This window comes from Saccoglossus kowalevskii, chromosome 4 (assembly GCF_978046115.1).
Source record: "Saccoglossus kowalevskii chromosome 4, keSacKowa6.1, whole genome shotgun sequence".
NCBI classification, from domain to species: domain Eukaryota; kingdom Metazoa; phylum Hemichordata; class Enteropneusta; family Harrimaniidae; genus Saccoglossus; species Saccoglossus kowalevskii.
Window position 1 is genome coordinate 16,708,113 of NC_140644.1, and position 22,791 is coordinate 16,730,903.

Below are 22,791 nucleotides of genomic sequence, written 5' to 3' on the forward strand. Positions count from 1 at the left end.
ACCGTTGAAGTCGAAGTCGAGTGAGTACCTTTCTCAGTCTCACACCATTTGCCCTCTTGAACGTATACCAAAATATCATCGATGGAGTTTTCCACCTCTTCAAGGCCTTCTAAAATCTGTGACATAATTTGTTTAAACACTTCTGATGCACTGGACATGCAAATGGAAGACGTTTCAATCTGAATCTGCCAAAGGGAGTATTGAAGGTAGTTAACATGGAACTACTTTCATCAAGTTTAATTTGCCAAAAAGACTTGATGCATCTAATACAGAAAAAATGTTTCGCACCTGATAACTTGGCACATATGTCCTCTATCATTGGAAGGATATAGTGTTCACGACGTATTGATTCATTTAACTATTTCGGATCTAGGCATGAAGTGTCTGCTTTTTCTACAATCACAACGTGTTTAACCCAGTCCGTTGGTTCATCCACACTATTCAGTTCAGCTTTTAAAGTTGGTTTCATAGCCTCAGGTACCTTACGTGGTGGATATATAATCGGTAATACGCGTTCACTTAAAAGCACGGACGATAATAACGAAAAATGAACGCTATTATATCCGATGCAAAAGTGCACTTTCGTTTCAATCCGCACGAGATTAACGGCTCGAAAATGGAAATCTATCCCTATAAATAGCTCATAAAAAATATTATCCTGAAAAGTTGAGTTTTTAGATGAAACCTTCTATGCAGCAAAATCACATAAATCAGAGGACACACCTTGGTCTGTTTGAGATAGAAGTCTAGATGTGAGAGCTTAATCACATAATGAAGATATATAATTAATACTGTAAGTATTAGATGAGAGGTTGTGGAATAACGCAATCCCAGAGTCATGCTTAGAACACGAATTCCAAAGGTTTTATATTAATGTATTAATAAATTGAAGACTAACATCTGAATAAATGAGATCTTGATTTTACATAACCCTCGTCCAGTACAAAAAACCAACAACGCTAAATGTTAGCAGAAAATGTTATCAGAATTTACCCTGAATTGTCAATGAATGCCACTAGAAAGAAATGGGTTGGTAAACACAACACTGTGTAAACCTTTGAAAAATGACTTGTGTCCTTAACTTAGTGTTGCCATAAACATTGAGTTTTCTAATTATAACAGAGTCATATTGGAATTGACTCTGAATCCAGTCTAGCAATGTGCAGGAAGTTAATTGTAGTTAAACCCTACGATATAAGCTTCTCAACATTGTTAAATTCTTTCGTTTTGGGGGAGAACAATTCTGAAAAGGCTGATTTTGAAAAGGTGATTCAGAAATTTGTATTAAGAATAATTCATACCGAAATATAATTTGTATGCACCCATAAATAATTTTCATAATTACCGATTACACAAAAATATCCCCCCAAAAAGATAATTTGCTATATTCTCTATATTTTTGCCTTCATCCTATAAACGTTAATGTTCAGATGCATAGTAATTTAACCATGTTAAAGATTAAATTCGAGTCACTTTACTAGTCACAGTATTTGTCCAGTTTGCATTTGAAAGTATTCATACTGCAGTTCGATGTGTCTCGAATATGTTTTAGCATACAGTTAAACAATCTTGGACCATAAAGTTGGCATCCTTCATTAGTAATTATGACATTAATAATTTGAGTGACACAGAAATATAATACAAGATAGAGAGTTCTGAATGTATATTAACACTCAATGTTTATCAAGTACTTCTGGTTTGAAGTGAATTTCTGCTAATGCAATAAGTTTAGCATCATAAAAAATTGACAAGGTCATTGAGATAGGGAACTTTATTTTGGTTTGTCTTTGAGTAAAGTCCCTGCATATTTCAAGTTATTAGGTATGTGTTTGAACAGTATCTTTGACCAGTCCGTTGGTGCTTGTAGTGCATCTGATGATTGTTGCTTAGGTCATCAGCCTCTGCAACAGGTTTGAGTGTTGAACTTGTTGTGTTGATTCCATATATTGTATTCTGTTTTGAATCTGTTGAAGAATGCCACTCTTAAAAATATTTTTTGCCCTTGTATGATTGGGGATCTTGCGGTCTGTGGTGCTGTTTCCATTGTAGCTTTCTATTCAGGGATGAGCTGATAGTAACGTTCTGCATGGTTTTGTATGCAGATAGGCACATCCTTTACCAGAGATATCATGTTTCCATCTATTGTTCCTGTAATGGATGCGGATTTTCCTTTGTATGTTCATGTTTAGAACTACCCATTTGAGAGATAGGACTCATTTTCTCTGTGTGTTCCACAAATGATCCCGCTATTATAAATTCGAATGGTTTGATGTTCTGTTTGTCTCGGTTGTTTTTGGCATGGCGAGAAAATTTTTGCCCGAGGTTCACAGTGAGGGCATAAACAATGGAGATCGGATATATTTGGTAGAGGGTGACTGGTTCCGGATTGTTCAATGTAGCACATTACATTAATACCTTGACCACACAGGAAACATTCCAAGAATAGTTTGCAAATTCGGTGCAATACATTTCATAACAGATCCAACATGTGTCAGGAAGCAAATTCTCCACATTGGTTATAATCCAGTTTACTTGTGGTGAGGTTCGCTTGTTTTCCATGATTTAGGAATTGAGCTGCCTTTATAGATGAGCAGAAATAAACTTGAATAAATTGCTATATATTGGTTTAGGTTGTATTTAACAATAACTGATTTGATTCATTTGCCAGGGTAGCTAAATCGGCCAAGACTTTTTCTGACTTGATGTAATTTATTCGTGAAACTACACCTGGTTCTTCTATTGTCACCAAGTATTCATTTGCCAGCGTAGCTAATTTGGCCAAGACTTCAGCTGACTTGATATAATTTTTTTGAAACTGCATCTGGTGTCATCAAGTATTCAAACAGGTGCATTTGTAGTAAGTGCTTTAAATAGGGTATATATTTAGATCGGATATTATTACTACTTCAAAAGCGGAACTATCTTCGTTTCTATCATTGTTCTTGTTACATGATTGGTTTATACAAATATATAGCACACACATATGCTGTTCAAAATATAAATATTACCCGCATACGGGGTTCATGATCGTAACTGTACTTTATTGTCACAAACAATCTTATAGAGGTTACAAAAAATGAGGGTCGACTTAGAATACCATCTGAGAATATGTAGTGGGGGTTTTTCTGTTATCGCGCGGTTGAAACCTCTTAGTTACTGAAATAATTACATTATACTAAAAACATTAAAACAACGAACACTTATTGGAAATATAATATTTCCACGGAGAAAGTGAAGATTTAACGAGTACGAGTTAACCGTTTAATGTTTCTGGTTGTCGTAAATTTTATGTTAAGAAAAATCATACTCTTATCTTCATAAATTCGGTCGTCTTAGGCAATGTATTTTGTATTTCGTTGTTACCTTACAAGTGCATTTAAAAAAAAAAAGTATGACTGTCACACACTAGTGTTGTAAACACATGTCAGACAGCTGTTAAATGACTATAATGGAGTCAAACTGGAGTATAACTGTGTAGTATTTTTCAGCTAGTTGATGTGGGTTCATATTCACATGGTCCATAATTGTTAGTTTTCGCAACACGTCTCAGCTTCTGTGACGATGACAGATATAAATCAGGGTCCATAATAAACCGATAACTATCTGAAGAAATGTATGCAGCGTCGAAGAGGGTGCGGCATTCGGTCCTGGAATACAAGTGTACGAGTTAGTTCCCATCGTTGTAAACCGCATTCGATTTGCAGGAACCCCGGAATTTCTCATGCATAATAAATAAATCAAAACTTTAAGAGTTAATGAGTGTTTTTGGTTTTATCATGACATTTTCATTCAGTTTTACAAAATGACAAAAATGTTAGTGGGAAATACACTAAAATAGCAGACACTATTTTATCAGAATATATATTTTTAATACAAGCTAAAAACGCCCGGCTAAAAAGGACAAACTTTGCTATTTATAATCCGTTCAATGTCCGAAGGCCGCTTGTCCGCCATTTTTAATCACGAATGTCGGTAATTTGAATCCTACCTTTTTCTTTAACTTGATTTGACTTTAACTTCACCCAATATGTACCATGGTCCTTGACGACCGTTGCCCTGTAAATAAAATAGAACATACCCCGGGTCGATATACGAGTGGAGAATTGAAAATATTAGTACATTGTATATACACATGTTCATCACTAAATACAGTCGATACTTAACAAGGTGTGTAGCTTAATACTGCATGTAGTATATTAGATCCCAAGGCACCACTTGTCCTCAAAAAGCGTTATGTGCGTTGCTAAAATCGAGTAATGTGCTTAACGTTGGTAAAGTTATCAAAACAGCGATTTTCAGAAAATGGTAAACTAATGGAAATATAATGAAATAGCAATGTCTTTCATCAGACTGATATTGCATTGACAACATTACCACGGAATGAAAATGTAAGGTAGAATGCTGCACAGAAGTAACAAATATTGTCATTTTCTTCATTTTTAAATATTTGATATTTCTATTCACGATGAAAAAACTGTATGGTGAAAAACGTTATATAGTGTCTTATACGTTTCTTTTTGATGTCTAGAAGCATTAAAAAGTCGTCAATATTTTTAGTAGGTTTTTTTCGAGGAAATGTGTTCATAACTACGAGTTTAACCCCCATTCCCAAAATTCAGTAACACACTACTATCCCGAAATGCTGAATTATCGAAATACAAAAATAGCCACGCCCATATTTTAGAAACCACTCCTACGTTTGCGAAACTCCACCCAAATTATAACTCGATGTTCAATTACCAGTTAACATAATTTGAGTCACTGGCGAAATATACAATTTTTGTGTTTGTTTAACGTGCAAATTGAGTAACTCGAACTTTAATAAACAGTTAAATGAACGTCGAGTTACGGACAGCATACAACTCGATGTCCGTAACTCGAACAATTCGCCATCTCGCTCTCCCACGGTTTAGCTGACTGAACGGTCCTGCGAACATTATCTTTTTGGCTGGAGTTACAGCACACTCATCGGCAACCTCACTTGGTGGTACGAATTTGTCGCCGAGGGCGCAGTAACCCATGATCTATACTTAGTCATGGTATTCTAAATATTGGCAGACTATGATTCGGTGCAACTATACTGCGTGTGAGCGTTTATAGCTAGGTACAGTTATACGTACAATTTCTGTCTTTTACCGATAAACAAATCAACATCATACTTACACAAATTCGACAAGTCCCAATCCACCTTTGTCTGGTGCTCGCCAATAATAAATAAGACTGTTTTTATCTCCGTCATTGGCGTGAGTTACCGTGTCGTCTCTGTGATTACACTCTGTCAGCTTTGTATGGAGGGGTGGATTGATGAACTGCCCGATAGGTGTATCTGAGTCAGGAAGACGAGCTTGCATTATTACACCTTTGTAATCTCCTCCGATGATGTGAACTGTAAACAAATAAATGTTTTATTCCACTAAGAGATTGAACATTAGAAAATCGAGTGGCAGATGGCTGACAAATGCGCAAAATGTTGTTTGCCTGATATTCACGTTTTTTTGGTTGTGTTTTGTTTTTGAAACAAAAAAAAAATAAGTCCGAGGAGGAATTTTGGTCATTTTTTCTCTAAGAGAATTTCTGGGGAAATTACTAATATTTTATCCTTGGTATGTACTGACGCCCCCCCCCCCCTCCATCGAACTTGATTTTTTTAAAGATTGCATGCCTATGTTTTACTCGAGTACCCCGGGTCATTGTAATCATTTTGTAATTTCAAAATTGCTTAAATGAATGTATTCAAAAATAGTAGTGTTTTCGTCACCATTGTTTTCAGAAAAGTCTATCACATGACTATTGAAGATCTTTCACAAAATTTCCTTTTCATCTGTCCCTTCGCATGATTTCGTATTCGTTGAAGTCTCTCACTACAAACGGTGGAGGCAGTGAGCTGGAATATATACCTTTAAAGCTCAAGATGATCTCTCCACGAATAGTTTTAAATTTGTTTGAACTTACCTGTTTATTTTCGCTAATTCAATACATTCTTGTCAAAATCATTGGCTCTTGGGATGTCTTCAAGTAACATTAAACTCTGACCACTAAGTAACACCCTACGTTCAATGTAACACTACATAACTTAAGATTGACCAGTAATTTACCGTCGTATATCGAGTCATATGTTGTTCACTTACCGTTGACTATTCCACCGGGCACGTACACATCCTGTGCTCTGATGGTGTATGGTCCAGGCTCATCTTTGCCATGCAATTGGTATTTGGACTCTACTCCGTACACCGTGAAATGTCCGGGGTCCATATCAATACATGCAGTCCGTGGAGCTCCCCATGGATGAGGACTGACACGGCCAACGCAACACCACAGTATTGCGCTCACAATACCGACGACGTTCATTTTTGGGGCAGTGGTTCATTTATTAAGTAAACTATGATATGTGTTTTATTGACATTAGCATAAATTAAAATAAACATTTAACGAGGAAGTTGTGAGTAATGGTATACATACGTGCAACACATGTCAGTAATTGCTTCGCGCACAGTCCCTATATAGTCTATATAGAGGGACTGCTTCGCGCAAGTTTCAGGTTCTGCTGACGCGCATGCGCGTTTGAAACCCATAATCTCCCATATCTATTTTGATATCACATTCATCTAATATTTTTCGTGGTAGAGTGTATTTGAATAGGGCAATTTACTTGAACAATCACTGGCCCATACATTGGCGTTGAAAACAAGTAAACAGACTTGAAATATATTGCGCTTAACTGGTTAAAACATGGACGTGATTTCTCACGTCACCCCTTCTGTGATCAAGACGATGCATGATATGGGTAATTGCATTGTCTGTTCGTCTGAATAAAGATGAGTTCAAAGGGCAGTAACATAATCATAATAATTGCATTGATGAATTATGGAACATATTTAATTAATCACTGTATTCCTCAACCAATTTACGTCATGTTAACGTCATATAGGTTCTTCGTCGCTAGAGGGCGCATCTTTTTAGTACTAGTACATGTATGTGCAATCACCGTCCGGACGGTGGTGCAATGTACACATGGATCACCGACATGGCTATAGTTGGGTGTGGATATTCCACGAACACTAATCCTACAATAACCCTTAATCTCTACTCCATCCACAGTGGAAGTCTTGATAAACGATGAAAATATGAGCCAGTGATTTCCCAGATTTGCAAAGAAACGTGCCTGTAGATATTATTTCACTGCAAAATACTTCCGACGCAATAACTATTTTGCCGCGTTTAACAGAGGGCAACTATATTTTCCAGAGAGCGATTTGCGCAAATATATGCTTCAGTCATGTGACTATTAATAAAACCACAGTCCCTCTAGAGGAACTCTGATAAAACATTGCATTTCGTACTGTATTGTTCTTTAGATTGGTTACTCAGTGTGTGATTTTAGATGGGGAACACAAACCTTCTTCGAAATAACATTGTATGTCACTTTATGGAGCGCCGTGTGGTGGTGATACACTTTTGAAAAGTACAGTTGGCTGACGGACCCACAACTATATTTATGTTGGTGGCGCTATAATGGACAAATACACGAATTTTGAAGAAATGTGGATCCGAGTGCAATGGAAACAGTATTTTGGGAAAGTTATCTAAAAACAAAAAAAAAGTTGAAGACAAAAGCCATTTAATTGGATTTTGGAAGAGATCTTGATCTGATTGCCAATATTTTACAGAGCTACTATATTCATCTACACCTCCACGTCAACTTTTAAAATACTGAACCAACATTTTTCTCAATCATTAATTAATTGTATTACTTTTGTTGTTCAGTAAAACAGAAATTTAAAAAAAAATCAATAGAATTAGTAAGTAACCACTGAATCCGAGCAAATTGATATTTTATAATTAATATGCATTTTTCAACTATAAGTTGACAAAGGTGTATATGTATTATTCTTATTTCCTTGATGACAATTACTATTATTTTTTTTTCTATTCATTTACATTATGCAGACATCAGGCTTTTTTGTCTTCGTCCACAACAATCTTGTTTCAGCCTGTCTCTAGCTATCAAATTGACCCCCTAACTTTATAATTAATGCATACATGATGACGGCCTGGGCAGGTGGATTCCATGTGAACGAAGTGCTGTTGTGGAATGTGTAACGCTGTCACCGACATTGCTACAATCGATCAGTTTGGTGCTCGGACTGGAAAAAGTTCCAATTGTCAGTGGTGAGTATTCCTGCAAATCCCGCCCAACCACGTTAACTGGGAGGGTTTCAAGAACACAAGATTCAGTCTCTTGGCAACATTACAAGTGTTATAAGCGTAACGATTTCCCAACCAATGCAGATTTTCTAGAAAAAGCAACATCTAGCAATCCAATGAAAATCATCCAGTGTATCAATATAGTTTTGATCGATCTGTAGATGTCCATCAATGATTTCAAAGTGTTACTCAATGCTAACAACTACAATACTGTATTTTGCACACTGCACACCTTTCATCTTTAATTGTATTCAGTGAACATTTTTGACAAATTATCCTTACTTTCAGAGTCATCTGTCGAGTTGTTTATGGTCACATCACCTCTATGGTAGGCGATTTATTAGACTGGAAATTCCACACTCGTCTGTCATCTAACTGAACTGGCACTATATAAGCTTGGTATCACCACGGTTACTAGTAACCGTGGTATCATGGTTAAAGCAAAGACATTAGACATATTGTCTTTGGTTAAAGTAAATGGACTCGTGTCCTTGCTGTGGAGAAATGTTGGCATGACCTGGAGTCATTGTATCACATACAGTACCGCAAAATCTGTATTAGAATTCCCATCCCTAATAGAAGTGGCACCCATTTTTTTTGGAACAATTGAGAACCAGAAATTCACCATTCCTCATATGTGTAGATGCTGTAATAGAAGCCGCATCCCCTCTGTTGCATTGTACCATGTCAATAGAATCTGCATCCCTAATAGAAGTCGCACCCATTCTTTTTGAACAATTGAGAACCAGAAATTCATCATTTCTCATATGTGTAGATGCTCTAATAAAAGCTGCATCCCTTCTGTTGCATTGTACCATTTCAATAGAAGTCGTGGATTCTAATATAGATTTTACAGTAGTAGAGGCTCCTGAACCATACCCATAGATGCGCACCACATACACTGCTATGAATAGTATAATCACACAGAACCACATCATTTCTCATCATTGCTGATGAATGTTTGCAATCAATCACTAATCTCCCTCTAAATGTGTGTTATGTGCAGATCTAGTGATGTGACCAGACCACTCTCCTGTGATTGGCTGGTTAATGCATAGCCATTTTTTTTTTAAATTTGATAAGTGAGCTTGCACAAATGCCATGAAATATTGTATATTAAGTTGTAATCAATGTATGTGGACTGTACAATTTATTGAAGATAATAATCCAATTGTTTTGATTCAATATTACATTTTAGAACATAGTATTCAAATAAGTTAGTGGGAAATGATATGACCCCATTTCATAATTAATTTTATTTGCAAAAGATTTTGTTGTTTTTTATTTCAACATTGCTGAGGGGTCTGTGGGATTTTGGAAGAAACAAAATTGATTTGGGCTGAAATCAAGTAAAAACAAATCAATAAAGTTAAATACTGTAGAATACTTAATTTTCGCTGGAATTAATTTTCGCTGAAAAGGCTTTTTGGGCGTTTTGCTTGGAATTTATTTTCACTGATTTTTGATGAGATTAATGTAAAATATAGGAAAAAATGTATATTCGCTGGATTTTATTTTCACGGAATCATCCCTTCAGCGAAAATAGCGAAAATAAATTCCAAGCGAAAATAAAGTATTCTACAGTAGTAAGAAAAAAAAATGCTCTCTCAACAGTTTAATATAAAGTTTAAAAAAAAAAGAAAACCTAGTGTGAAGAAAGTATACAATTGACCATTTTTCTCCTGCTCGAGCATAATTTCAAATGGGTGACCCTTCATTCGATTTAATTCTGCCATTGTGCATTGTAATACAACAGAAACACACTGTGTATATTAATAATTCCAGACTTTGTCACACATCAAAGCGGTCTAAAGGGGCAGCTGCCTACACCAGGAACTGCACCATAGAATCTAGTTTCTGCATTTTCAACAGAATTTAATCAGAGAATATTAGTATTTGAGCCATCATAATTGTTGACCATTTCTACAATGTTTATTCCCATAATTATCAATTTTTAATTCAGGATTTATCTAGGTATATTTATTTCCAAACCATTAAATGTTTGCACCACCACATAATGTTTTGATGAATTACAGGCCAACTCTACCCAATGTCACTGCCTAACTCTACCCAATGTCACTGCCTAACTCAACCAAATAACATTGCCTAACTTTATCTAAAGGCAGTCTACCTGATGTCACTGCCTAACTCAACCAAATAACATTGCCTAACTTTATCTAAAGGCAGTCTACCTGATGTCACTGCCTAACTCAACCAAATAACATTGCCTAACTTTATCTAAAGGCAGTCTACCTGATGTCACTGACCAACTCTACCTGATGTTTTTGCCTACATGTAACTATGTGGTGGCATTATTGAACTTTAACCGATAATATTTTCTGAGTGATACTTTACATATTCTGTTTAAGAACGCTGCCATTTTAAGCAATACTGTGAGTAGAGCATGCTAACAGTTAAAGACAGAATAATCTATCATTTTGCTGCAATTCTTCGTGTTTTGTTATTTACCACCAAGTCTAATTTTATTGACAGTATATTCTTATTACATGACTTTCATAGAAATGTCATCAACCACTATTGACATAAACACAACATGCAATGTACCACAAGTGTAAGTAAGCACATACAAAAGAACAAACACACTATTCTGGCCTCCACTGTAGAATTCATGAATTTAGTCATTTAGCTTGGGATACACTTGACTAGCGTGTTTATTCAAGTACATGTTATTTTCCCCAAATGTACGAATGTGTTAAAGGAGAGATATGCAACAATAATTGATAAATTTGTAATAATAACTTAGACATCACAATCCATGTATAATAGTTCTGTTCTTCAATTCTTCTATGTATTCTTTTGCTTTGTCATGTCCAGTTATAAGCTTGGTCTTGGGTGGGGGTCCTTCTTTGAGTTTCACAAAGTAGTGACAGTAGACTATGCTAGCCACGCCAAACATGCCTTTCCCGTGGTATCGTACAGCATGGTCATAATGTCCTTTAGTAGCAAATGATTCAGCTGAAATGGAATTTATAGTTGCCATGGTTATGATATGATAAGTTCTCAGAAAGGGGGAGGTGTATTGAATGAAGGAAAGTAAGTGTTTGATACGAGACAAGACAACCTGTAAAATTTTGATGTACATTAAAACTATTGAGTTTGCGATGATTTGACTTGATGTACAACTGCTGTGTTAAGTACAGTGAGAAAACAATTATTGATTGTCCAGTGAAACACATCTGAAGTAGAAAAGTTTTCAAATATGCAAGAAACTTTACCAAATATCTTGGTAGACAAACAAAACATGGAATGAAGATGTGGAACATTAGCAAGACCATACTGGAAATCTGAAAAAGGGGGAAGAACATGAAAAAAACAAAACAGGTTTACTTACCAAGGTGTAAATTGGACTTGAATTCTACATTATGATCTTTCACGGCCATTTCTTGGGCTTCCAATAAAATCTGTAATAATATATATCAACTATTCACACTTAGAATGTTCTAATAGAGCAAACACATTCACAAAATGTAGGGTCCGGTGTTCTCCACAATCCAAAATAGCTGGTGGGTGGTCCAATTAGCATAAATTTGCATATTGATTTGCATATCATTTGCATACAACATTCTAGCATTTATGTCATGAACTGCAATACACAGTTATCTACTATTCTTTTTTTAATTTAATTGAAACATGTTACAGTCTTTTGAAATACAAACAGATTGGTCAATATCAATATTTACGAAAAGTTTAAAATTGGTGATTTATACGTTCTCAAAATATTCTGCGTTCATGAAATGCAATTCGAGCAATGAAGAGCAAGTACAAAACATAATTGAGTTATGATGTAGAAAATATACAAGGTGATTTGTCCCCTAAGCCAAAACCGACGGTTTGTCAAAATAAAACCCATATTTTTTTTGTGGCATCAGTACTCACCCGTGCCGACGGACGGTACGATACATTTACGTATGTACGATCACGACACGTAGCGTTTTCACCCGTTGTTTTGGAATTCAAGAAAAAATGCTAGCAATCGGCAAAATAAAAGAATCTGCTATGTTCTCGAAAGATGATTCGGCATAAAAAATTGATATACTGAAAAAAGTAAGTGGAAAAGATAACTAAAATATGTATTCAATTACAAATACCAGTACTCGTGGTAAACTAATCCGGCAGCCATGTTTGATGTTTTTTACCGCTTTCCGAATTCAGTACACGAACACCCAGAATGCGCTGTTCCCCTATGCAACTTAGATACTAAATTGTTACAGCGCCAACAGCGGTCACTGAATGGGGTAGGCAAAAAGGTCATCAGTTTGCTGTTTTCACGATGAAAATCAAGCGAACGTTGTAAATACGGCTAGAATTTTTTTTCAAGTTTACATGCAATCTGCTAATATATTTGTTTATTTTCTGTGCATATACATTTTGTTCATATTTACTTCCATCTTTCATGATCGGAAGACGATTATAAAAAATACAGCTGTAAATTGAAACCACTGTAGTTGTGTATCGTGAGCAATAAGTGGCAACAATGTCGGGCGACAATGAATTCAGGCGATTGACACATTGCCATGAATACACTTGATAACTGCTTGCAGACTTCCAGTGGCAATTGTTTATGTCTGGACTCTTGAAACAATAGCAAAATAAAGGGTTGGGCAACTACTCTTTTGTTTAGGCTTGGGAAGAACAATGCAAGCTTTTTACAAATAATTTCAGCTGGATGTACGTTGATGGGAGGGTGTTGAGAGTTACTAGGCGGTCGTAAAACTTGATGGGCCTAAAACCCCTTGTGGAGAACACTGAGGGTCTATTTTATCTAGACTGCAGATTCTCAGACAAAGTTTTGATGTGTTGTTATACGCACAGCAGTTTTTGAAAAATTCATTCATTTATAAACAGTAAATATATATTTCCAGAAATGTCATATGGCCAAATGTAGTTACCGGGTACCATTAAAAATCATATATTCTGGCACATGTAGTACATGTACTGGACCAAACAGTAAATTCTACATACCGTACATCTTTATAAAAAATCCCTTGAACACTGTTAAAGTTTAAAATAAAAAAACTGAAAATCAAGCTTGTTTTAATTATGTAGCAAATAGGTGACTGAAAACATTTTAGTGAACTAACATGATATTTTTAGAATTCATACATATACAGTAAAATTAGATCTAATTTAGAGTAAAAGTGAAAAATGTCTGTACCTCCATAACCATTTGGGCTCCCTTTTTATTAACAAACTGCAACTCAGCAAGAGCTTCATCTATCCACATATTCTTTATCTAACAATTAAAAGGAAGACAGGTTGTGAGCAGATACATCAAGGATGGATAAAAAAAAGTGCACAATGACTTGATGTGCAGCAATATAACACAATAAATTTGGGTATACATGTAGCATGCATTTGAAAATCTATGCAAACTTCAAATATTGTCTAGGATTTTTATTTATAACGTGAATATTCACAAGCACTCTTCAAGTGATATCTTGAACCGCACATATAAAATATTTAAAGATAGACGCATCTCACGCATGAATATCCTGAAATTTTGCCAACATTTTTTTATGATGACGATTTGAAATCTAGAGTAGATACTTTGGGTACTCGTATCACACGATCAAAGATATGACCTATTGATACTATATTGAATAAACACTCATCAAAGTGAAAACGGTGATGAAAAACGACTCAAATAAATCTGGTGGCAGCCATTTTCTTAAAGTCAAATGTTAGGTGACCAAATGACATCACTATAGTAACGATAGGTGCTCTTCATAGAATGAGATAACGCCTAGAAAAAGACAGTCTGCTACTTTCAATAGTTTGCTAATGGTCTTGGTATTTATTGTGGTTGTTTCATTTTGTTCAATAGTTGTACATACACATGTACATGAGATAAATTTTCTGTATATTTTTTTAAAATTAAAGTTGACAGTACATTCATGCATCTGTAGCAGATAACATGTTCACTTTACACAAGTATCCAAAGAATATGCACTAAAGTGACATTTTTCGTTGGTGAGAGTTTAATAAATGTATTATTGATAGGTGATATTTTTGATTTTGTGATATGAGAAAATAGTCTTCTTAAATAGACTTCTATCTGCAATACACTTTTGTGTCACACGTTTCTAGACACAATTCTCTTTCAGAAACCATAGCTCTTTCTGAAGATCCTACTATCTGAAAATAACAATTTTAAAGAGGCCAATTGTACCAGACTAAAATACCACCACAAGGACTAGCACAAAAAGTGTAATGAACCCACAGCTAAACTCTATGGCAAAATCACACTGTTTCCATGGAAACCTGTTCAGAAATCACAAGGTTACATTAAACCAATCAAATTCACAGGAAATGTAATGACTCACAAATGTTGCAATATACCACATTCTTCTTTGGCTGTATTTAAGATTTCGTTTACAGTGGTGAATTTCCTACAAAGTAAACAAAAGGAAATTATGATGTGCATGGATATGCAAGATCACGAAAAACACAGTTTAAATTAAGTACAATCAAAGCGAGGGAGTCGTCACATGCGCATGCGTCAGATGGCCATAGCATGTCATTTTTTACAAACAAGCGTCTACCCATGAACCTTTGCGTTTTTAGCGTGTGTTGTTATCATCGCTTGGGACCTCATTCCCACACATGTGCAGATGATGACCTCCCGCTTTAAGTACATGCGATATACCATATAAGACGATGACATCTGATTTTGAAATTTTGAATATTTTCTCTCAAAAATCAGACATATACATACGGCTAATCTTGGTGGTTCTCCCTCTTTCTGGGGTGGATAGACTATTTTATTTTTAGCTTCCCATTTTCTGTATCCCCAGAACAGTGTTGGCGTTGTATGAATGCCACAACGTTGTACAATGGTGGTATGTGAACAGTGGAATGCAGGATGCCTATGAAGAAAGTGACACGAATTAGATCAATTACTGCTGCTATCCATCCATGCACAAAATGTGCAGAAGTTCGCTTTGACCAGGATCAGGTCCTCTGGAGTAGGATTAACACCACAGAGAGAACCAGATATGGATTGACTTATCACTTATTGTACAAAATGATTATGGAAATGTATTCCACTGTACACTGCTAAGATGGCTACACATATAAAACAAACAAATTGAGAATTAATTTTCAACTAAATAACTGCTAAATTAATACATACCTTGTAACTAGGCCTTCCAACATGGATATACCGATTCTCCCTACAAACAACAAAGAAGACATAATATATATTGGAAATACCACACTATTCCATCGCAGTCTTTACATTTAATTCACAAGTATACAAGTATGTATATACAAAATAAAGTACATCCTTCAAATACTATTTCAACAGAGAGATGTGATCATGATGGAATCTTGCTACAATAACAGTGTGTACAGCATAACTACAAGGATGCTGAATGCCTCTACCCATGGTCATCACAGCCCATGATAGCTCTGTGTACAGGTCTGTGAATGTGTTGGTGCTTGTATTCATTGGGACTTTGTCGCACCCCATACACATCCCTGTGAACATCCACTGACATTTTCAAAAACACTGAGTATGTCATACAAAATGTCTGATTTTGGGACTAAATTATATATCAATACACCAATGGTTTTGTTGATTACCTCAATATGCATAATTATCATTTCATTGTCACATTAATGTACTGCTTCTGAAGATATAGCTTGTCACACTTAAAGGCCCAGGTATACTATAAGTACGCTCCTAAACAATAGGAATTATTTCCTTGCTTGTCACGCTGTAGTAAACAGCTCCAGCCAAGCTCGGTAAAAACATGTTTTCTCAAACTAACAGGTCTATTATGTCGTGCCAAAGTGGATGCATGTGACTATGAATATCACAGCAGTGATTGTGTGTAGTATTTATGACAATAAATAGTGTACGAGCTGAGATTTTGGCGGATAAAAGTAAAAAACATGAACCAGGGAAACGGACGCAGACTAATCTTGAATAATTACTACTGTCAATCAAAGTCACGTGATGTTGGACCACTGAAACAGGATGCGTCATAGGTTATGCAAGTGATTAACAACACTCATTAGCGTAGCCACACCTCCAATTCACACTTGCCCAGGGCAAGAATTATGACCAGTGAATGACCAGCTGAATAGATGGAAATGTAATTCTGTGTACAGGTCTGTAAATGTAGAAGTGCTCGTTTACATTGAGACAAAATTTCATTCGTCAGGCAAGTTGATTCACCCCATAGATAGATTGGTGACCACCGAACTCGGCCAGATTTCTACTCGGCCGGTGACCGATCACGGCCAGTGACCGCACTCGGCCAGCATATATTTGTCAAAGCAAAGACTATAGTCTTTGGTCAAAGCACGGTTACTAACCGTGGTCAAAGGTTGTCGATCTCAGTGATGCAACAGCGAGCGCTGTTACAGACTGCCAGAGTCATATTACAATAAAATGTAAAGGGTGTTGATTTCAGTGATGCCTATGTGCTTTGTTAATAAAAAAAAAGGGTTGTCGATTTCAGTGACGCAACAGCGAGCGCTGTATTACAGACTGCCAGAGTCATATCACAATAAAATATAAAAAAATGTACGGGCGTCAAAGGGTGTCGATTTCAGTGATGCTTATCGCGCTTTGTTAATAAAAAAGGGTTGTCGATTGTTAAAAAATAAAATATGGCCACAAGGGTTATCGGTTTCAGTGACGCAGTGCTTTATGGGTACAAAAACGTTGGGGTTTGTGTAACCACGGTTAGTAACCATGGCGTAACCCTCATGGTTAATTAACACATCGTGCAAGGTGTGATTCGTTTGTTAGACGCTTGTTATTGTTTCCGCGTCACAAGCGGCAGCAACGAGCGCCGTGTTATTTATGTAAAAAATAAATACTGCACGGACGGCAAGGGTTGAATCAAGAATGGTGAGAGGCATGTAGTAATCTTCAGTGGAAATGAAATACAAGAGTTTTGAAACTATGCCATGTTATTGTATATACAAATCGGTAGGCTGTTGGCGATCCACTCCACTCAAACAAGCAACATGTTGCCATGACGATCCGGTCCTGGTTTAGACGATCCAAAACAGATTGGGTATAAATTATATTCGATATGCGTTCATATTTAATGTTAATATATTAAATGCACAACGAATGTATGACTATCTTACTCACAGCTTATTTTTCGTCTTTTGCAGGGCATTTTCACGATTTAACACCCTATTTTACACAATGCAGCAGATGTTTTTTTTTTTATTTACTCGCCACCGCCTTTGTACTAGACACCATGTGGTCCCGATTGATTGACACTGTGCAGTGGACCTGTGTGGCTCGCAGGCAGATAACTAGAATATACATCTAATCACAGTCCAGAGGGATTGTGATCTAATACAAATCTGTTTCAGTCAGGGCTCGAATACTCATTTGTGGTTTGTCGCGTGATGAATTGAGAACGTTGAAGGAAAGAGGAAAAGAGTGTAGCAGTTTATGTAGGCAGACAAAATAGTCTGTATTGGTCTATCAGTGAATAAACAAATAAACTGTTTCTTCTGGTTGTTGAGCAATACATTTCAGGGTCCGCATTTTTGTGGTTTGTTAGGATGTGTTTTCATGGGGAATTACGTGAATAAATTAAGAACTGAAGTCGGAATGTAACAATGTAGCAAGATGTCCCACTCTGTCGCCAAGTTAAATGCCCGACTTCTTGTACTTTATACGCTAAATTGCAAACAATGACATGAATAGAAGCGAGTACGTAATTGATGATACCGCCTGTACTAAACTTCGACATGTCGCTTTCGAGTTTGCAATAGCAAAGGTTACAACAAATAAATAAAATAAAACAAACTAAAATTGTCACTGGGGTTGGTGTCTTTTTTCAAAATATTTCTTTCCGGGTACCTCGCCACAGGGAGTGTCAGACCACTGTTGTTTAGCAAAGCTATGAATTGTGTCTTTGGTCACCGTCCCTCAACATACGGACAATAGAAGTCATCGTTTCTTAACCGGGTGTTGAGGGACGGTGCTTTGGTGGCAAAGTTTTGGATTTTGGTTTTTGCCATTTCAAATAGGACATTTCTTTCGGGGGGGGGGGGGGGGTTCTTTGTGTCTCATTTTTCAAGTTATGGTCACTGAGGTAGAATTTAGTTAGATTTTCGCGCATCTCAATATGTTGCAGGGTAACAAGGTAGGTTTCTAAAGCAAAATTGTTTTTTAATTCACATTATGTTTCTTAATATATTTTTTAAATATGGCGCAATCGTTATTCGAAATAACAGTTTTCACTGTTTTCATATTTCCATGTATATTATCAATTTGTGTCATGTTTTTTTTTTTCAACTTTATGGTCACAAAAACATTGGAGTTCGCGTGATCGGTGCGTAAAATACTTCATAGCTACAAGCGTGGGCATACTAACTTGTAATCGACAGACATGGATGAATAAACAAACATCTCGTGCGAGGCGCGATTAATGTTAGAAGCTTTCCTTTGTTTTAATGTGACTGGTGGCATACGACAGGGGAGCTCTTCTTTAACAAGTCGGTAAAAGGTGTGACCACGTGTAGTTATCAACAGTATTTCCATTGTGATTTTTATGCCAAATATGTCCATTCTTTTATTGAAACACACAACTTATTACTGCTGGTTTATATTTTATGGGTTGCGTCGATCTCTCAAGATACGCACAAACATTAAACACAAGCACTCATGATATTGCCAGGTTGTCCCGTGACTTTCAACAACTAAAATAGAATTTCCCCTATGTACAACAACTTGTACCTTATAAGCGCGGCGTAATTGCACTTATTTACCAATAACTCAAATCTTACAAGAACGATGTATTTGCACTTATTTACGAATAACTCGAATCGTACAAGAAAGATGTATTTGCATTTATTTACCAATAACTCGTATCTTACAAGAACGGTGTATTTGCATTTATTTACCAATTGCAGTGTTCAAATTGGTCTGTACTTTTCCCAAATAAAACTATTTTTTTGAAAGTAACAAGTCGTGTAAAGGTGTTTTCATTCCTAGCAGAATTTGGCAAAGAATTATGCTTATGGCTATCAGCCGCTAGAGGGCGCAGCCATGGCTGTGAACGTTCCAATAAAACCGGGACGCTTTGCCAAAATGTTTTTGTTATTGCTTGGAGGTATCTTATTAAATCCATGGTTTTTTTCCAGTGATTAACCGTTATGTTCTTATTATTTTTATTTTCATTCATATATACTGCTCCCCCAGCTACAGACAATATATATATATGTGTGAGTGTAATCACACTGGGTGAGAAAAATGGTATAGATGATGTAATAATCTGGTAGTAACCGCGTTGTGTTTTTAAATATATAAGCAATGTATACATAGCTTGGTTCCGCGCATGAAGCATTGTAGCCTTTTCCTGTTTGCCAAGCACAATGACAAGTTAAAACACACCATGGGTTAGGGCCGATTGTGAATCACACTTGTAGCCTTGTCAAATGGTTTATTATCACGGTGACATGAGTCAAGACGCATGTGAATCGTACTCAAGCATAGCCCATTATTATATATACAGTAAAACCTGTCAAAACCGACCATGACTGGGACTGGGATCTATGGTCGGTTTTCAGAGGGAGTCGGTTTATTCAGGGTGGGCATAACTTCGATTGAAACAACAATTACATGTGCTGTAAACACGGGACAAATGAAAGACACCGGAGTTTGCCTCCGGTGATTATACATGTATTTACATTTATTGTATTGTTTCAATAAAATAATTTACCAAACAAGACAAGAATATTATGGTATGTACATGAAATCAATAAACATTAAAATAACTGTTGGAACAGACCGGGTAAGTATCGCGTATCGTAACTGAAGGCGTCCATTTTGAATGACATCACAACGTAAGTTCACGTGAGCTACATGTAATTATTATAATTTATGCAGACAGTTGATTTTGCTGTTAAGTCAATGAATCAAATTACGATGTAAAAAAATCATCAAGTTTTCACCGCTTTAAAGAACATCTTTTTTCAACGATTTTGTTCGTTCGAATTATGAAATTTTGGATATCTGTCAAGTAGCTGGAGTCTTTGTTTATTGCGAAGTTTTGTAATCTTGTCAACATGTCTAGCACATCGCCATGCGTCAAGTCACGGTCATCGTGGGGGTCAATAATTTGACTGTCGTTGTCATCGTTGTCTATAGATTCATGGTTTTCTTTGTCTGCAATAAAATTCTCAACAATCTGTTGCTCCCACTCGCCGTCATACATTGCTTCAGTCGGTATACGTTCATCAAAGTGGAGGTATTCTACAACGCTACACTGTGTTTGCGGCTCTGCAACATGCTAAATAAGGTTTCCGAATTCTTTGTCATCGTCTGCTTCTTCGTCATCATAAATTTCAATCTTGAAGCCCCCTTTACGGAAACATTCGAAAGCACAAAATTGTCGATCAGAATCGTTATGGAAAGAAGAAAACTCAATGTTTTGATCGTTGAAGAAGTGATAATGCAGTGTGCTTCACCGCAATTGAAGTTGATGACCCCGATCATTTGTTTATATCCGGGGTCATTACACTGTCCAGACATCACGTGATGCGATGGCGTGTGGTGTGAAAAACTTAATCAGTTGCTATTGTTTTACACGGGACGTTACTTGTAGTGTGAGATTTGATATTGTTTCTGTGACGTTCACGGTAAATTCAACACAATGCACACTTTTTAGGTCGGGCAGACCGGATTACTAGACAGCGGACGTGGTGCAACTGGTCGGATGGTCGATGTATTCAGTGTGAATATTGGACTTGGGGCCGATCAATGCGGTCGGTGTTCGGAGTAGACAGTGGTCGGATTTCACAGGTTGTTTTAACATAGGCGTCTATGGAGAAATTTCGGGACTACATAAATCGGTCGGTTCTGACAGTAGGTCGGTTTATCCAGGGGTCGGTTTTGACAGGTTTTACTGTACTAGTAGTTTATTTTACCGTAACATAGAGTTTATCTATAACAGAAGTGATTTATTAAATGCAACTCGTAAATCTTCACAATATTTTGTAATGGATCTGAAAAATAAAATGCATTAAGGATCACACAATAAAATGTTGCGCCATACAAAACTGCTACAAATTGAAACATTAGTTTTAGTGTTTTTACATAGCAGAGCTTTTTCTTTGAAAACTTGCGTCACTGAAATCGACAACAGTCGGGGAAACAGGAGCGTTTCTTTTTTTGTGTGTTGTGTTGTTACACAGCGTAGCCAGACGGTCGCCGATGTGATGTCTGTGATTCCGATGTAATGTCTGTGTTTTTTCTTTGAAAAGAAAATTTGCGTCACTGAAATCGACAATGTTCAGCCAATGTTGAAATCAACAACTTGAACATGTCGGAGAACCAGTAGCGTTTGTGTTTGTATGTAAACTTGCGTTGTTAAAATCGACAATAAAACAGTCACGGGAGTTAGTCAAAAACAGTCAGTGAAACGGATGCGTCACTGGGTGTGTTGTGTAGCATATAACATCTGGAAATAAAATGCCGCCACGGCAACAGACGTGAAAGAAGGTGACAATTGTTGACCAATGACCAGTTTACACCTCGACATTCACAACTGGCCGAGTTGTGCATTTTTTTCTTGGCCGAGTTGAAATCTGGCCGAGTTCGGTTGTATTCGATAGATTTGTCACAAGTTGGTTTGTCTCATTTTATTCATTTATTCAAGTTTATTCATTTTGTTTACAGTAAGCCCGGACAATAACAATATCTGCAATGAATTATATGTGCTGTGTACATTTCTTTGAAATTTTTTTTAAAGATTTAAAGATGCATGTTGTAAGTTCATTGCAATGCACTATCAATGTCATTATGTTCAAGTATTCACACCGAGATAACACACTTGACATTTTTTTTCTTTTTTTAAATGTTGTTTTTCCTCCATTCTCGTCTAACAAGTAACAAGGAGGAATTCAATTGAATTCAATAGTTGGCATACAGGTTTAGTGAATGACAGGTCATTGAAAAGTGATTGGCAGACAGTGCTTGAGAAAAACAGGATTCCATACATGTATTTATTTGACAGATTTACCGTACAATTCTGTCGTAAATCGTAGATGTATAACATTACATTGCACAATACATTATAACATTATTGTGCACTTAAATACGTACGTAGGTATTGACGAAACATAACACACCGACATATAAATCGACATTATCCTACACAAGATCGTAAGGCTGACCAAGGACAGTGGGAAGAATGTGAATTGGGTCGAATGTGAATTTGGACGAAATTGAAAGTGACCAATCGACTTGCAGGACAATTATGAATTGCGTCCGACCGGACGAATTGAATAAAATTTAAGGCCATTTAAGTAGCAATGAAAATAATTAATTTCAAATTATTTAATCCCTCGTGAGGATTACTCAGATCACTGATCTGTACTTGCAAATTTAACAGATTCTTGGGTTATGATCAGTAAACTTTAGTAAAAATAGTTCGTGATCCTTACCTGTTTTCAGTACAGCGGCCATTTTGAAACATGTGTGGGTTCTAACATACTCTTTTACGACGGTTGATTACTTTTAGAAATTAATTTTCTTTTTGGTGAAATTTAGTAATAACACTTATGTACACTATTTATAAAAAT

General features: G+C 36.4%; 2 protein-coding genes across 2 annotated transcripts; both read right to left on the minus strand.

Annotated features, from left to right (window-relative positions):
- Positions 1-3,020: 3,020 nt before the first annotated feature.
- LOC102801531 (putative defense protein 3) lies at positions 3,021-6,419 on the minus strand. Its single transcript, XM_085498520.1, has 4 exons — positions 6,129-6,419; positions 5,164-5,386; positions 3,989-4,056; positions 3,021-3,647 (listed from the first exon to the last, which is right to left on the minus strand). Exons 1-4 carry the CDS (start codon positions 6,346-6,348, stop codon positions 3,547-3,549), a joined length of 612 nt encoding a protein of 203 aa, XP_085354646.1. The 5' UTR covers positions 6,349-6,419; the 3' UTR covers positions 3,021-3,546.
- A 4,428-nt stretch (positions 6,420-10,847) lies between these two features.
- Positions 10,848-22,690, minus strand: LOC100373677 (large ribosomal subunit protein uL22m-like). Its single transcript, XM_002737326.3, has 7 exons — positions 22,654-22,690; positions 15,359-15,398; positions 14,942-15,092; positions 14,550-14,615; positions 13,382-13,459; positions 11,558-11,627; positions 10,848-11,181 (listed from the first exon to the last, which is right to left on the minus strand). Exons 1-7 carry the CDS (start codon positions 22,673-22,675, stop codon positions 10,973-10,975), a joined length of 636 nt encoding a protein of 211 aa, XP_002737372.1. The 5' UTR covers positions 22,676-22,690; the 3' UTR covers positions 10,848-10,972.
- Positions 22,691-22,791: the final 101 nt, after the last annotated feature.

What these genes read in the sequence shown, in the direction of transcription:
- LOC102801531 (XM_085498520.1), bottom strand. Translation starts at nt 6,348, where the DNA reads ATGAACGTCGTCGGTATTGTGAGCGCAATACTGTGGTGTTGCGTTGGC. An exon ending in GCCCGGTGGAATAGTCAACG is followed by an intron (nt 5,387 to 6,128) that starts GTAAGTGAACAA and finishes ATTTGTTTACAG; the next exon opens with TTCACATCATCGGAGGAGAT. An exon ending in AAATCAAGTTAAAGAAAAAG is followed by an intron (nt 3,648 to 3,988) that starts GTAGGATTCAAA and finishes CTTGTATTCCAG; the next exon opens with GACCGAATGCCGCACCCTCT.
- LOC100373677 (XM_002737326.3), bottom strand. Translation starts at nt 22,675, where the DNA reads ATGGCCGCTGTACTGAAAACAG. An exon ending in TGTGGTATATTGCAACATTT is followed by an intron (nt 13,460 to 14,549) that starts GTGAGTCATTAC and finishes TTTAATTGTTAG; the next exon opens with ATAAAGAATATGTGGATAGA. An exon ending in CAAGTCCAATTTACACCTTG is followed by an intron (nt 11,182 to 11,557) that starts GTAAGTAAACCT and finishes ATTCCATTTCAG; the next exon opens with CTGAATCATTTGCTACTAAA.